The sequence below is a fragment of the Mycetomoellerius zeteki genome, unplaced genomic scaffold (assembly GCF_001594055.1).
Source record: "Mycetomoellerius zeteki isolate Tzet28-1 unplaced genomic scaffold, Tzet1.0 scaffold89, whole genome shotgun sequence".
NCBI classification, from domain to species: Eukaryota; Metazoa; Arthropoda; class Insecta; order Hymenoptera; family Formicidae; genus Mycetomoellerius; species Mycetomoellerius zeteki.
Genome location: NW_017257924.1, coordinates 647,533 through 662,056, shown reverse-complemented (window position 1 = coordinate 662,056; position 14,524 = coordinate 647,533). Strand labels below are relative to the sequence as shown.

The window sequence follows — 14,524 nt, the reverse complement described above, 5'->3', positions numbered from 1 at the left end:
AAAACGAGCATATGTCTATAGGACTTTTTTTCTTAGTTTTTTACTCCTCTACACGCTCCCGAAGTTTTGCCATTTAATTTGGAAACACCCTGTATATATATATGCACGTATATAAAATGTAAAATTTGTAACATATGTATAGCTGTAAAAATTTAAATATTTTTTTATAATATATAAAAATAAATGTAATGTTATGAAGCTCTTGTTTTGTTTATGTATAATTTTAATATATTAAAGTAATACATTTATTTTGGCAATATTTAATATGAAAATATTACACTTACTTGTAAAATTTTTATTTCTCAGTATCTGAATAGTGATTCTTATGTATTTTACTTCATAAAATAAAGGAATAAAAAAAATTTCTTATTTAAAAAGAAAAAAGTTGTTTAAATTTGTTGAATTTTTTCAAAAACAAGGGCTTTGATTTTTTTAAATCTATGAATGATGAAACTTTTTTAACTTTATATTCTTTTTCGATAGCCAAAAATTATCATTCAGGTATTAATAAACAGAAATCTTGTAAGTGTTATTGAAACCCTAATATACAACTTTTTTTTCAATTTTGTCGTTTAATCGCTCCTGCGATGTATCCGCCATGGCGGTATTCAAGCCGCAATGGTTACATAAATTCAAGTCGCATTGTGAACTCACGCACGTCAGTTCAGTAAGTCGCCGGCAATTATCCGCACGTAGCGCGACGTCGATCATGAGGAGATCGAGGATCGGGAGATATAGCATCCATTGCGTTTTTTGTCATTCTTCTCATGATGATTTTTTTTGGTTGTCAAAACCTCCACTGTTCGTTTCCTTCGTGTTTCCTTCGTCTGTTCTTTCTCAAGTCGTGAATCTTTACCCTTCTCTCCATGATGTACGTTTAAGCGGGAGAGAAAAAAAAATGCGGTTTTATATCGAGTGATGAATATAAATAGTAATATTACACTATAAGATAATATCACATTATGTCAATATTACGCGATGAGATAACAAATATTTTGTTAACTCGTCTGCTTGTCCAGGGGACAGATACACCTCGCGACTCACTCTCGTCGGAGATATCTCAAGGCTAACGATTTGCTTTGGCCCAATGTGCTCGTTTCTTTTCTTTCAAAGTCTGCATACAGTCCGAATACCCTGGTAATCCCTTTACAGTACGTTAGATCACACCGCTCGCAAATCGTTTGGCAAGGCGCGCTTGTACGCTCTTTCGTGACGGACGATTTCGACTCCTATATGTATATCTCTTTTCTCTTATTATGCCGCTTTATAATGATTGAATATATATATCCGACAGATACGGTATATATATATATATATATAAAACCCGATGCATATATTACTAATTAAAATTATTATTCATAACGGATTCAATTTCCGTTCTTCTGGATGTTTAAAAATATGGTAGAATGAATGGAATATAAATAAATTATATAAATGAAGTAAAATAATGTGTACTTGCCAGCGTTGCGCTGTGTCGCAATATTATTGCTATATGAAATTAAACTTGGCACATGTGATCTTTTGTATATATATATATCTCGTATATATTCCTTATTTCTTATGTTCAAAAGTGCATTTTCAACATTTTCAATTTTTCTCACGATACTTTATCACAATGCGATAAGAAGAAGAAATTCTGCTTAATAATATTCTGAGTAAACGTTTGCGTTGAAAATATAAAATGATATGCGGAGAGATAAGAAAAATAAAATATATCTATGTCAAGAATTCTTTAATTCTTATTTAAAAATTACACAAATTAAGTTAATAGGCTCACAAGAACATAAATTAAAAAATTGATAATTATAAGGGCTATTCGAGCCCCGCTGGATATTATGTGCGAAATTTGTATAATAATAAAACAAGCCCTTATATAATAATCAATTTTTTAAATTTTGTTTTAAATTTTCTTTATTTTAAATTTTTATAATTTAATTCCTTAAATTAATTTTATAATTAAAAAAATACTCATTATTTAATACTTAAATGCATTTCGTAAGATATTGTTTCTCATGATACTCTGTGTAACATGAGACTATACATAGGAATATTTTGATTAAACTAAATTTATGTCAAAAATTTAAAAAAGAGAAATATGTCTTTTTAAAATTTATTTGACTAAATTTGACTAAACGACGTGCGCCTAATTTGGAATCTCAGAAAAAAATCTCGTTCGTTTTTTATGCAGAGACAACGAGTTTGTGCCAGCAAAGGACGCGATATGAATTCGATGGACATTGAATCTGATCGTAAGCCGCTTGAAGAATCACCATACAATATATACATATTTAAAAAGGGGCCGTCGCGCCATATGCAGGTGCTGTATCCTTATCTATAAGGGCTTTCTCACCACCACGTCGTTTCTCACAAGAACCAAACAAATTAAAAGCGATCATCAAAGCAGGATCAGGTAAGTCACATTGGTGGAATAAAACAGGTAACGCGCCTTAAGAATGTATTGCACATATTTTCAAAATAATGAAAAAATAATGAAAAAATTACAGATTATTCTAGATCGCATTTAAAAATAATACAAAAAGGTTTTTTACTGGTGATTTAAAACTTGAATAAAAAAATTATTTTAATATCAGTATTTTTTATCTGTTTTTATATATCTAATGGAAATATATGGAAATTATTTTTTTATTGTTATAATACTAAAATTTAAAAAATAAAAAATTTATTTTTGGAGATGCTGGAGCGACGGTCGAACTTGATAATACAGACTTTTTAATTCCAAACTCAATTTCTTACATTATCGTTCTATCTTACTCAAACGCATGTCTGTCTTTATCCAATTATTGCTCTGTTATCATTCTAAATCTTTGCTAAGCATACATATTCACGTAAATTACATTCAAACTAATATATTTTTTCTAGGCTTTCAATTTTAATTCTACAAACTGAACATAGTTTGTTCAAGTAATCCGAGATCCGTTGAATACTTATACCATTCATATAAATTATAAAACTTTTATATCAAGCGAACTTTAACCTCAGGTGACAGCTATATAAGCCAAAAGTAAGTAAATTTTTTAATTTTTCTTTTATTTTCTTATGAAATCGATATACCTGGATTTTCTTGTATTTGTGCATATTTTAATTCTGTAAAAAAATTTTGCTAATTCATAAAATCAATTTGAAGATTTTGATTGGATTGTAATTTGTGATAATTGACTTCGCTTCAGCATCCCTTTAGTATAATATATTAGTTTAACGAATACAGCAAATGTTGTTAAATAAATATATATAATATTATTCACATGTCTGTTCATATAGTTTTAGTATCTATTTTTATATAAGGAAAATATAAATATTAATGTCTATATATTTAATTTCGAACTTTTTGCAGGAAATATACGTATCATATATTTTCAATACTTTTATACACGGAACAATAACATGAATTAAAATAAGATATAAAAATCAAAATAAAATAGAAAATATATAATATAAAAATTTATGATTTTTTGTTATATTATTTTAATATTTTTTTGTATGTATATATAGAATGAGACTGGAGAATTATGTAAAAAATAATAAAATTTTACATATTTAAAAAATATTAATAATTTCGAAAAAAAATTATGTATCAATATTAAAAATTTGTCGCGCGTATCACATTTTTTTCGTAAAACTATGAAACTTTTATTTTTGAAATAAAAAAGGAGAAACAACTGAAGTATTTGGGATACAGTTAAAATCGAATATCTTTTATATAAATAATACATTTTTATTTTTATATTTTATACGTATTTATGCAAACATCCGTTAAATAATGTAAAATTAAATTTCTATTGCATATTTTATTTAATATGTACATGTGTTTTAAATCTTAAAAAAAATGAAAAGTATCTTTGCAATGGATTTTCAATGTTAAATTTAACATTCATAATTTCATGTAAAAAATATAGAAACGGAAGTAGAAACGTGGAAGACAGTGTTACTCTCACGGTTACAGAAAGGTGTAAAGTACTTTCTGTCTGAAAGTAATTTAAAGAAATTGAACGAAATAATTCAGGTAGGATACACCATAATAATTGAATAAATTACTGAATAATTATATGTTATTAAGTATAAATTTTTTGTCTTTTTCTAATCTCTGATATTTTTAAAGGACGTGTTCAGCAAATAGTGATATGGCCACGATGGCTGGCAGTGAATACACATCCATAAAGGACTTTTATAGAGATAGGTCGATTTTCATAACTGGAGCAACAGGTTTCATGGGCAAGGTTCTCGTCGAGAAACTACTGAGATCGTGTCCGGATATTAAAAACATTTATCTTCTAATGAGACCTAAAAAGGGCCAAAATGTGCAAGAGAGGTTACAAGAACTTTTAAACGGACCGGTAAATATTACCTTTCTTTTTCATCACTTATTTTGATCACTTTCGAAAAATTAATATCATATTATTTTCGGCAGCTTTTTGAAAAATTACGGCGGGATTCTCCTGGCGAACTTTCCAAAATCATACCCGTAGCTGGCGATATTACGGAGCCAGAATTGGGCATCTCAGCAGATGATCAAAATATGTTAATACGATCCGTATCGATCGTTTTTCATTCAGCGGCTACCGTCAAATTTGACGAGGCTTTGAAGCTCTCGGTTACCATAAATATGTTGGGCACCAAAAGATTGGTTCAATTATGCAACCGCATGCATAATGTGGAGGTAAGAGATTGTTTCCTATAATTATTACTCAATTCAACCGAACCGCCACATCGAGCCGAGATTAGTTTGCAGTTGTAAATCGAATTTGCGTAATAAAAGATTAATTTATAACGATTTCTTTTTTTATAAATGTGTTCTTTACGAAAGATTACAGTGTCTTTTGTCTATGGATGGTTTACACCTCTACCTCATCTCGAAAGATACACATTCGAGATATATACTCTCGAAAATCTTTCGAATGCTTCGTTTTATTTGCTTGTATGATGTACCACATCGATTTTTAATTAATCGACAACTAATCTGTCTAAGTTTCTGCTTAATAGCGAAATACATTCGATTTGTGTCAACAAATTTCAAAAGGTAAATAGAGCCGGTTTATATACGAGTGTATTTGTACTCTGCACTCTAATTGTATCGCGCGATTCTATCCTAAATCATACACCGATCGTTCATCATTTAATAATCTCACATGAATTTAACAATTCATTTGTTTTCTCATGATAACAGTAGATTAATCAATGAATTAGTGCGAATGAAATGTGGTAAATGAAAGTGTCAAGTAATACTATAAAAGTTTCAAAAGATGTTTTAAATTAAAGACATAAATATTTTATGAGTACGCATTTTATATTCAAATGAAGCGTTTGAAAAGTCGCAAGTGATTGTCTTTGATCTCTTTTAAGTGATTGACTTCCATGATCTCTTTTAAGTTTTATGTAACAATCAACGAGCAGAGAATTTGTACAATTTAATATTTATTGCACTGTATAATTGATCATCAGACAATGATAGTCATTCTTTTTTAAAGTGGTTTTCTTTTCTTTTTCTTAAGTGTTCAAACTTTGTTTAAAATTTTCCCCGTCAACACATTTTTACGCATTATCATCATTAGGAACGCACGTTCGATCGACATAAGACAAAAGATGGGCGTTCATAGTCTATACCTTTCGCAATGTATATGTATAAAAATGTACGATAAATATAACTGTTTGATCGTAGGCATTCATTCATGTATCAACGGCATACTGCAATTGTGATCGGAACGATGTTGCCGAAGAGATTTATCCGGTGGGACGAGAACCCGATCAAGTGATCGCTCTGACAGAGTGGATGGACGACAAAATGTTTGAAGAATTTACGCCGAATCTGATCGCCAGCCGACCAAATACATACACATTTACCAAAGCATTGGCCGAGCGAATGCTCCAGCGGGAAAAAGGTTCTTTACCGGTGGCGATTGTCAGGCCATCGATCGTACTATCGTCGTATAGAGAACCAGTTGCCGGTTGGGTGGACAATTGCAACGGCCCCACAGGGATTATCGCCGCCGCTGGGAAAGGTTTCTTCAGGTAATCACGACGGCTATAATTATTAACGATTATAACATCAGTGTATTATAATAGAATGAGAATATTTATTATTGAAGTATCGATATTGTTATTTTAGTAGCGTGATGGCTCATAATCTTTGTAAATTATTATTTTCGAATAAATCTATCTTAGAATTTGCGATTTCTTGCAGAACTATGCTGTGTCATGAGGATAAAGTGGCGGATCTGGTGCCCGTCGACATTGTGATCAACCTAATGATTTGCGCGGCATGGAGGACCGCTACGCAGCGTACCGACACCATTCCGATTTATAACTGTTGCACCGGTCAGCAAAATCCTATAACCTGGAAGCAGTTCGTCAACCTATCATTCAAATATTGTCGGCTACACCCGGTGAACGATGCGCTCTGGTATCCGGACGGTCGCTGTCACAGCTCCGTCATAATAAACAAATTGTGCGTGATATTTCAGCATACGCTACCTGCGTATTTCTTAGATATTCTCGCTCGAATCAAGGGTTCGCGGCCTATAATGGTCCGCGTACAGACGAAACTTTCCAAAGCCGCCAAGTGTTTGGAGTACTTCAGTACGAAACAGTGGAATTTTAGAGACGACAACGTACGACGACTGGGTGAACAACTCAGTCCGGAGGATCGGGAAACATTCATGTTTGACGTCAGAGAAATCTACTGGCCATCGTACTTGGAGCATTACATTCTGGGTATACGACAGTTTATCTTAAAAGAGAGTCCAGACACACTGCCAGCTGCTCGTTCATACATCACAAAGTAAGATATAGTAAGATATATATCTTTTCGCTTTTCTTTTTATTACAGTACGGTCTTCCTAAGAGACAGAACTTTTTCCTAGAGTTTGTTTGCAGAGTATTTACTATTGGAAAAATTTTGAAGAATGAATTATCAGAAGATGCCTTTTTTACTTTTGAAAATTAGGGATTTTCATAGAATTTTGATACTCGGAATAATTTTTGGATTTTTATTTTTAAATTTAAATTTTGTCTTTCTCCCTAAAAAAATTGTTTCTTTTTGATCATTTTTTTTATAATACAAAATATTGACAATTAGTAATAATATGCTATACACATCCGTGTATATTCACATGCATTCTCTTGTATAGTTTTATTTTAAAAAAATCAGGATAGCGTTGAAAACAATATACAGGAAAACAAATATAGTGTTCACTGATACTAACACTGTAATGAGCTTTTGCTCTTAGTATCTTGTAGATTTTGCTTCATTTATATGAAAATGATAGACATTATTTCGTGTAGAATCGATTCCTCTAATTTACTATATGTAGTTTGTTCGCCTGTACTCTAATTTATTTCAGTACATTAAAAAGTTCTCTAATTTTATCTAGAATTTTGAATTAAAAATATCTGAAAATCCGAGAATTCTCAAAGAATTTTTTCACAAGATTTGAGTAACCTTCTAGTTCGGAAATTAGAATCAATATTAAAGACTCTTGAATCATCCGCAATATTTTAATGTCTTCGTAATAGAATATTAGAAAATTTATATTTTTTTTAGAATTTATTATATTATGGAGTTTGTCTTTTTCCTCTACGCACATTTTCTTTTCTTTCATTCTTATTCCACTTATTTGGTAAATAACTTTTAAATGTATGTTGTTCTTACAAATCATGACTTAAAAATTAATTTAGCAACTTTATTTATCTATTTTTTTTAAATAGAAGATTATATGTCATTCTTCGAATCTTGATTTATTTACTTATCTATTTACAGACTGTACTGGCTTCACAAAGCCGTGCAACTCGGGATACTAGTAATAATGCTACGAGTCCTGTTGTTACGCAAGTCTGCAGCGCGAGGAGCCTTCTTTTCGCTACTGTCCATCGTACTTCGCATATGCCGCTTGATTGTTTGACGGCTCAGAACGAGCCCGATCAATGATCGCGATCAGCGTAAAACAAAGCTGTCAATCAGCGGCCGTTATTTAAAGGTGCGATTTGTTCTTCAACCTCGTTGCTCAGCTTCCTCGACGATAAAGCGCTACCTACACATCCATCGATTGGCCTTTTCGATGTTGATAACTGTCGACAAGTAACAACGCCGGTTACAGATACTTGATTCTCGAAAGAGATCGGCTATGATTCGGTTGGACAAAACTCCAGCCGATGAAACTGTTTCTCCCACGAGTATATAAGTACGCTCCAAACACTTTGCATATATTATAATAATTATTACATTACCGATGTTATTTCTTGTTGCCCCAATGCGAACCGTCGCGACCGTCATGAAAATTGATGGTCGTCGAGTTCCGTATAGTGACGTAATCGTCATTGCGAGGTTCCATTACACTAGAATAAAAATAAACGCGCATCACCATGATTATTCCGTTAGCGTCATCGTACATCAATATACTTTGCACAATGTCAATTTCTAATAAATAAAAGAAGCCAAGTTATATCGGCACACACACTCGATCGTTGCTAATGCAAGCTCGTTTTTAGTCGAGCTGGTCGGTTTTCAGTATGGTAAAACGCTCGCGAGTAACCATCATTCTCATAACACATGACGGCGCCAAGAATCTGTCGTCTTTTTATATAGTCGATTTGACATTCTTTTTCCTTTTTACTCTGTGACATAAGATACCTAGATAGATATTTTGCTACGACCGCACGATGACTCGCGGTCACGCGTACAGAGACGAGAAAATTACTATCGACTTAGAAATAAACACATGCAAGAAATTTGATTACGTAGAAACGACACCGTACAATAGGTATGTTAGAACAAGTATAAGTACATACCGTTGCGACAACAAATGTATAGCTTTTTTTAAACTGCCACTGATACGCGAAATTCTTTTAATTGTTTTAAACATATCTTGACCAGAACAACGAGAGATCAACATTCTTACGAAGACTTGTTTTAACAAATCTGCGCTATAGTTACAGTCTATTTTAATGAAATATCTCTACGTATCTTACACATATTATTGTCACAGAATCAACATTTGATAAATTTTGAAGGCATTGGCAACTTAATGAACTATCTTAAGCTATCAGATCAATCTGATATGCGATACAAAAATGTAAACGTTGAATTGTAAATTAGAGTCGCTGGAAATTTATGTAGAAATATATGTATAAAAATTCATAGCTAAATTGCCAATTGATGACGATGAAACATCAATTTTAAGTTTCATCCGATATATTTAGGCCCGTATTCAAAACGCGCTTTTATCTCTGAAATTCTATAATATGCGTGACGTAAAGTATAGCATGTTAGCGCGCTAACATCGTTGTAAGCGCGTTCTGAATACGAGCCTTACAATATATCTTGAAAATAATATATGAAATAAAATGCGTTCGGGGAGACGTTATTAGCGCTATTTGTATCATTCTATCCTTGTTTTATGTCTAATAAACAACGAAGATAGAATGATAGAAGTCATATACTTCCACCATGGACAGAAGTAGCGCTAATAGCATCTCTTCGAACGCACCAATAGTGAGCAAGCAGTATGTCAAGTATACACTTTGTCAAATACATTCAAGTGGAACATCAGCAGATTGACTGCGTTCGAATCAGTTCGCTTTCCTCTAACTTCGCCATAATCTTGAAAGCTGATAGGTTGCGGTTTGATTCATGCTCATAATGCTTATGAGCAGTCAGACCAGTCATACATCGACAAAAGATCAACCATCAGGGGGTCAATCATGAAACTTTTTTCCTAGGATGAAAAGTGAAAAGTGAAAAATTTCTCCATTAAACTTCAATGGTTAAAATTTTCACTTTTCACTTTCCATCCTAGGGATAAAGTTTCATGATTGATACCGTGAAATCGCGAATGAAATGGAATATATTATTTGATTAGTCAAGGAGTAACATATTCTGTTTGGTTTCTGCGGTTAATCTGCCACTATATTGTTACATAACTATAAAACTTAAAGTAGTAATCTTGCAAAGTGCATTTTCGACAATTCGATTGTTTTGATATTTTTGGAAGATTTCATTGTCTAAAAATATGATTAATTCTTTCGACAGTTGTATTTTTGAACTGATAATTCATCATTGCCTATGCCTTCGAGATGACGGTGATATACTAATGCCTTGTTTTATTTATTCAATTTAGCTTATCAACCACCCTTTTAAACTAATTTATAAAATCAGAGCGAGCTTCCCTCTTTCTGTTTTACAATCAATGCTGTCGTGCTTCGAATAAGAGATAACTTGAAAATAATAAGCATAAATGTAACGGAATATCCGTATTAATTAACAACATAAAAAAATGACAAATAATCTTAATTTTGCGCCAAGGAGTAAAAGAGGGGTAGTGCTATGAAGGTCTCCTTCTACTAGTCTCGTCTGTATTGTTATTCGGTTACACAGTGCATACAAAAATAATATTTAATATGTATAATTAATTTAATTAATATTATACTATGCTACCACATACAAAAATTACATTAAAAATAATGAATCATTATGAGTAAGTGTTTCGCTCTCTCTTTCCTTAATATCCTAGAAATAAAGTCAAATAGATGTATTTATTAATGAAATTTTGTATCTATTAATGAGAAATCTATTTATTAATGAGAAATCTATTTATTATTCTTAAAAATAACATTACGCACTTTTTACTGTATTATTACATAATATGAAATCAACTAAAAAAAATTGATAACGTTCATTGTGTGTGTGAAGCTGGCATCTCACTTGGAAACTCATTAAATATTCTGAGTTTATTTTCAATAGTTTTATAGTTCTATATAGATTAAACAAATAGTTCCGAACATTAAACCCGAGAAACTAAAAATTCAAAATGAGACGTCAGGTTCACACAGAGCTCATTTTGTCTAATGAAAATTTCAGTTTCTTATAAGATTTAAAAAGACACTTAGTTCTAAAGAGAGTTTTGGTGATTAACATTGTGTTATTCCGATTTTTAAACAATTATTTTCCCCTTAAAAAGTGGTCTTTACGGGAACGAAGATGAAACGCTGTCCGATTTTGAAGAGTTAGTTCTACGATAATTCTCGTATCGTTCCGAATGTATTCTAACATTTTCTGAAGAGTTCTGAAGAGGTCATATACACTAATTGTTTATTTTTTAAATAATTTTTATCGCTCGAAAAAGAATTTTCGCGCCTTTCAGGGAATATGTGTGAGACGCTGGCCGATTTCCGACAGTTTTGTGAGTTCTATGGTAATTCTCGTATAATTCTGAATGTATCCTAACGCTTTCCTAAGAGTTTTAATCATTTTAATTATTTCATCACAGACATACAGGATATACAATTTAACGTCGGTTCCAAACGGCAGTTTGAAAGATTTTCTTGGCAATAGATACTCTTGATGGTTTGCCAGACCGCTGCAGAAGCTATGAGCGCGTGAAAATTTTTTGGATCTGCCGGGGATCGAACGCGAGTCCTCTGGCATGGTAGACTTGCGCGCTATCCACTATGATCATTTTATGTATTTAAATCTTTTCTGAAGAGTTCCTATTGTGTAAAATATTTGTTAATTTTTAAAATAATTTTTATCACCCAAGGCAATTAGAGGTCTCCATAGTCCATAATCTCTCCTGTCAATCCTAAAACATATTTTAAGGAACGATAATTTGTTGTCATTTTAAAGATATTTTAATGAGGTTTTTAAAAAGTCATTTTAAATAGCTCGTCTTTTCAATGATGCTCACTAGGTTGAAATGTTTGCGCTCTATAAACACATTGGCTGCGTTCGGTTTGTACGCTCGCACACTGTAAGCGCTCGTGCTTATAAGCGCTGCTTTTTGGTGTTTAATTTGGTTTGTCAGTGCTCACATTAAATAAGTGAAGTCGTTCATTTTGGCTATTGTAAGTGTTAAGCTTAGGTATGTAATTAATAATTGACTGTAAGTAGTAATTCGCTTCTTATACACTGAAAATAAAAATTTATGAAATTTTAATAAATATTTGTTTAAAATAGTATCAATGAGACATTTGCTAATAGCGAATAAAAATATATTTATTTACTGTAAACAAAACGTATCATTGATACTATTTAAACAAATATTACAATTTTGTAAATTTTTTTCAATGTAACCTTTTTTTTTGTTTTATAATCTCTTGTTTCCTTCCACCAAAGGTGCATTCAAGTCGTGATACTTCACCGGGAATTGGAGATATCATGTATATATTCCCAGTCTGTGCATTTTATAAATCAACTATAACTTTATCTGTTAATGTCATCTTTGTATGAGTAAATTATTTTTCCTATTTTCTTGATGAAAATTTAAGCATCTAATTCCTTGTTGAACAAAGTCTTTTTTTATTAGTATATATATATATATATATACACAAAATCGGAAAACGTTCGTAGACGTCGTATACAAGTATATTACGAGAGCGTTAAAATATGGACGCAATCCGACACATTCGTTAAACATTTCTCTAATCATGAAAAAACGTGCATATATCTAACCTACTAGGATTAGGATCGAACATTGCTTACGTTTATTTTGGCCAATAAGCGCTTATTTGTGCTCACGCTTTTGCTGCCCTATCTCGATGAAGGCTGTGTTCCAAATTTACCGCCAACACTGAAAATGCGACAGTTTACGTTACGTGTACTATAGATTTTCAGCACAGGCAATCAATTTTGGAACATAGCCGAAATAAGCATTTGTGAGCATAAGTATGACGTCACGGATGATGTCATGAACGCATCTCTGAGCGCTTACACCGCCAAAGCGAACAACGTGAGCAATGCTTATAAGCGCTTAAAGCGTGTAAGCGTGCAAACTGAACGCAGCCATTATCTGTTATCGGATGACAATGCACATAATAATTTTTGTAAATTTTATAATTCGTCTTTGTCCCTCGACGATACTTATTCATTTTGCATTAATTATCTGTGATCCTTCAAATTGATCGAGATGATGTAATGTTACCAAATGTTACGAACGCATCGGACGCGGACCATTCGTCCGCTTCCCGCGATGAATCCGCGCGCATTCATGAATTACGTTCAGTTCCAAAAATACAATGCTCCCGTCACGTTTCTGCTTACCGTATTATGAGACGAGCGTCGGCTCATTCTACGCGCGCGTGTTGGAGCACATTAATTTTTTTTTGTCATGCATACAAGTGAAGATCGAACACAAATCGAATTTGGTTTCATCTTTATATTTTATATTTTCTGATCACATGAAGGGTTGCGTTCGTTCTACGGTTTCGGCGCTCCAACCGCGGCAAACCAGTGAGAGGAAGCGGAAGCTGAAAGTAGCGAGCATGCGAGCCGATAGAGTCGGTCGACAATGTCGACGCTCCGATCGATCGGAATTCGCGCGTGTCGACTGAGACGTTTCGGATCGAACATTGTCAGGTCGGTTAGTAATTCCAAACAGACGGCGAGGAGAAAGAGAACGAGAGAATGAAGAGGAGGAAGAGAGAGAGAGAGAGAGAGAACGGCAGATCGAGAGTGGAAGGGAGAGAGGAGACTGCTGGGCGCACGCACGCGCGCGCACACGCTAGCGACGCGGAGCGGACGTGCGGAGCGGAGGCCCGAGACGCGGCAGCGGCACGGACAATATGCGTCGACGACCGGCGACGCCGTCGCACATGCGCGTCCTGACGCGCCCCTGTTCGTTCACCGATTTCGATTTTAGTCACTCCCGGGTTCGGCTTCGGAGAAAATCGTCCCGCTCTGCGGCATAGCGCGCGCGCGGTCAGCCACGGGGGCCACCACCCAATTCGTGTCGCAATCACTAAAACTACGCTAACGATCTCTCGTAGAGTCTGAGGACCGGCGCGCGATATATCGGGATATATAGGTGCCGTCGAAGGGTGGCGCGTGGCCGATAATCTTCGCCAGGTGATCTCACGAGGATAAAGTACGAGAACGCTGAACGAGCAAGAAGAGGGAGAGCAAAAGAGACAGAGAGACAGACAGAGAGAGAGAGAGAGAGAGAGAGAGAGAGAGAGAGAGAAAGAGAAGTAGGCGCGAGCGCGGGACGGACACGCGCGACCGTCGATCTCTCCACGGATTCGACGATTGTCTCGTTCTATCGTCATCGTCATCGTCGTCGTCGTCGTCAAAGCCGCGGGAAACGACCGTCCAGTCCGATCGTTCGGCGAGCAACACGCCGTGGCATTATCGCGACGAGTAAAACCGGAGGAACACTCGGAGAGGTGAGATAGCGCTGCGCTTTCGCGAATCGATCGGGAGTACGTTGTACGATGTTTGACATCGCCGATCGTTATTTGCGATTTCGAAGATCTGTTACGCGGTCGCGTCACGCCGGTCACGAGCCACGAGGTTCGATACGAGTGGCCGAGGTGCAGGGCAGTCCGCTTTCCGAGCATGCTGTGTCGCGCGCACTTGTCACAGTCACCGTGTTTTATAACCGCCGATCCTCGCGAACGACGCAGGACAAAGAGTAGGTGTAAGAAGCGCGCGCGGAGAGAGGGAACCGGTGCGAATAGGTGGAGGACGGGACGATAACGTAGAGATGACGCGCTCCTCGACGTGTCGGAGGAAGAGAAGAGG

General features: G+C 34.7%; 2 protein-coding genes across 6 annotated transcripts in view; both read left to right on the top strand.

The window, feature by feature from the left end:
* The window catches only part of FAR1 (fatty acyl-CoA reductase 1), a 25,369-nt gene extending 16,086 nt beyond the window's left edge, over positions 1 to 9,283 (top strand). For 2 of the 4 annotated variants that reach the window (XM_018459949.1, XM_018459952.1), the window contains exons 2-8: positions 2,189 to 2,410; positions 3,927 to 4,021; positions 4,118 to 4,352; positions 4,427 to 4,675; positions 5,675 to 6,024; positions 6,197 to 6,793; positions 7,772 to 9,283. In XM_018459949.1, coding sequence (XP_018315451.1) covers positions 4,140 to 4,352; positions 4,427 to 4,675; positions 5,675 to 6,024; positions 6,197 to 6,793; positions 7,772 to 7,913 — 1,551 coding nt within the window. In that variant the 5' untranslated portion in view covers positions 2,189 to 2,410; positions 3,927 to 4,021; positions 4,118 to 4,139 and the 3' untranslated portion in view covers positions 7,914 to 9,283. Of the gene's footprint in view, positions 1 to 2,188; positions 2,411 to 2,880; positions 3,023 to 3,914; positions 4,022 to 4,117; positions 4,353 to 4,426; positions 4,676 to 5,674; positions 6,025 to 6,196; positions 6,794 to 7,771 lie in introns of all 4 variants that reach the window. The other 2 variants (XM_018459951.1, XM_018459950.1) reach the window with 2 other exon arrangements.
* Positions 9,284 to 12,948: 3,665 nt separating this feature from the next.
* The window catches only part of LOC108730336 (protein tramtrack, beta isoform), an 8,858-nt gene continuing 7,282 nt past the window's right edge, over positions 12,949 to 14,524 (top strand). For both annotated transcript variants that reach the window (XM_018459963.1, XM_018459961.1), the window contains exon 1: positions 12,949 to 14,166. The gene's annotated coding sequence lies outside the window, so the exon portion shown is untranslated. The remainder of the gene's footprint in view (positions 14,167 to 14,524) is intronic.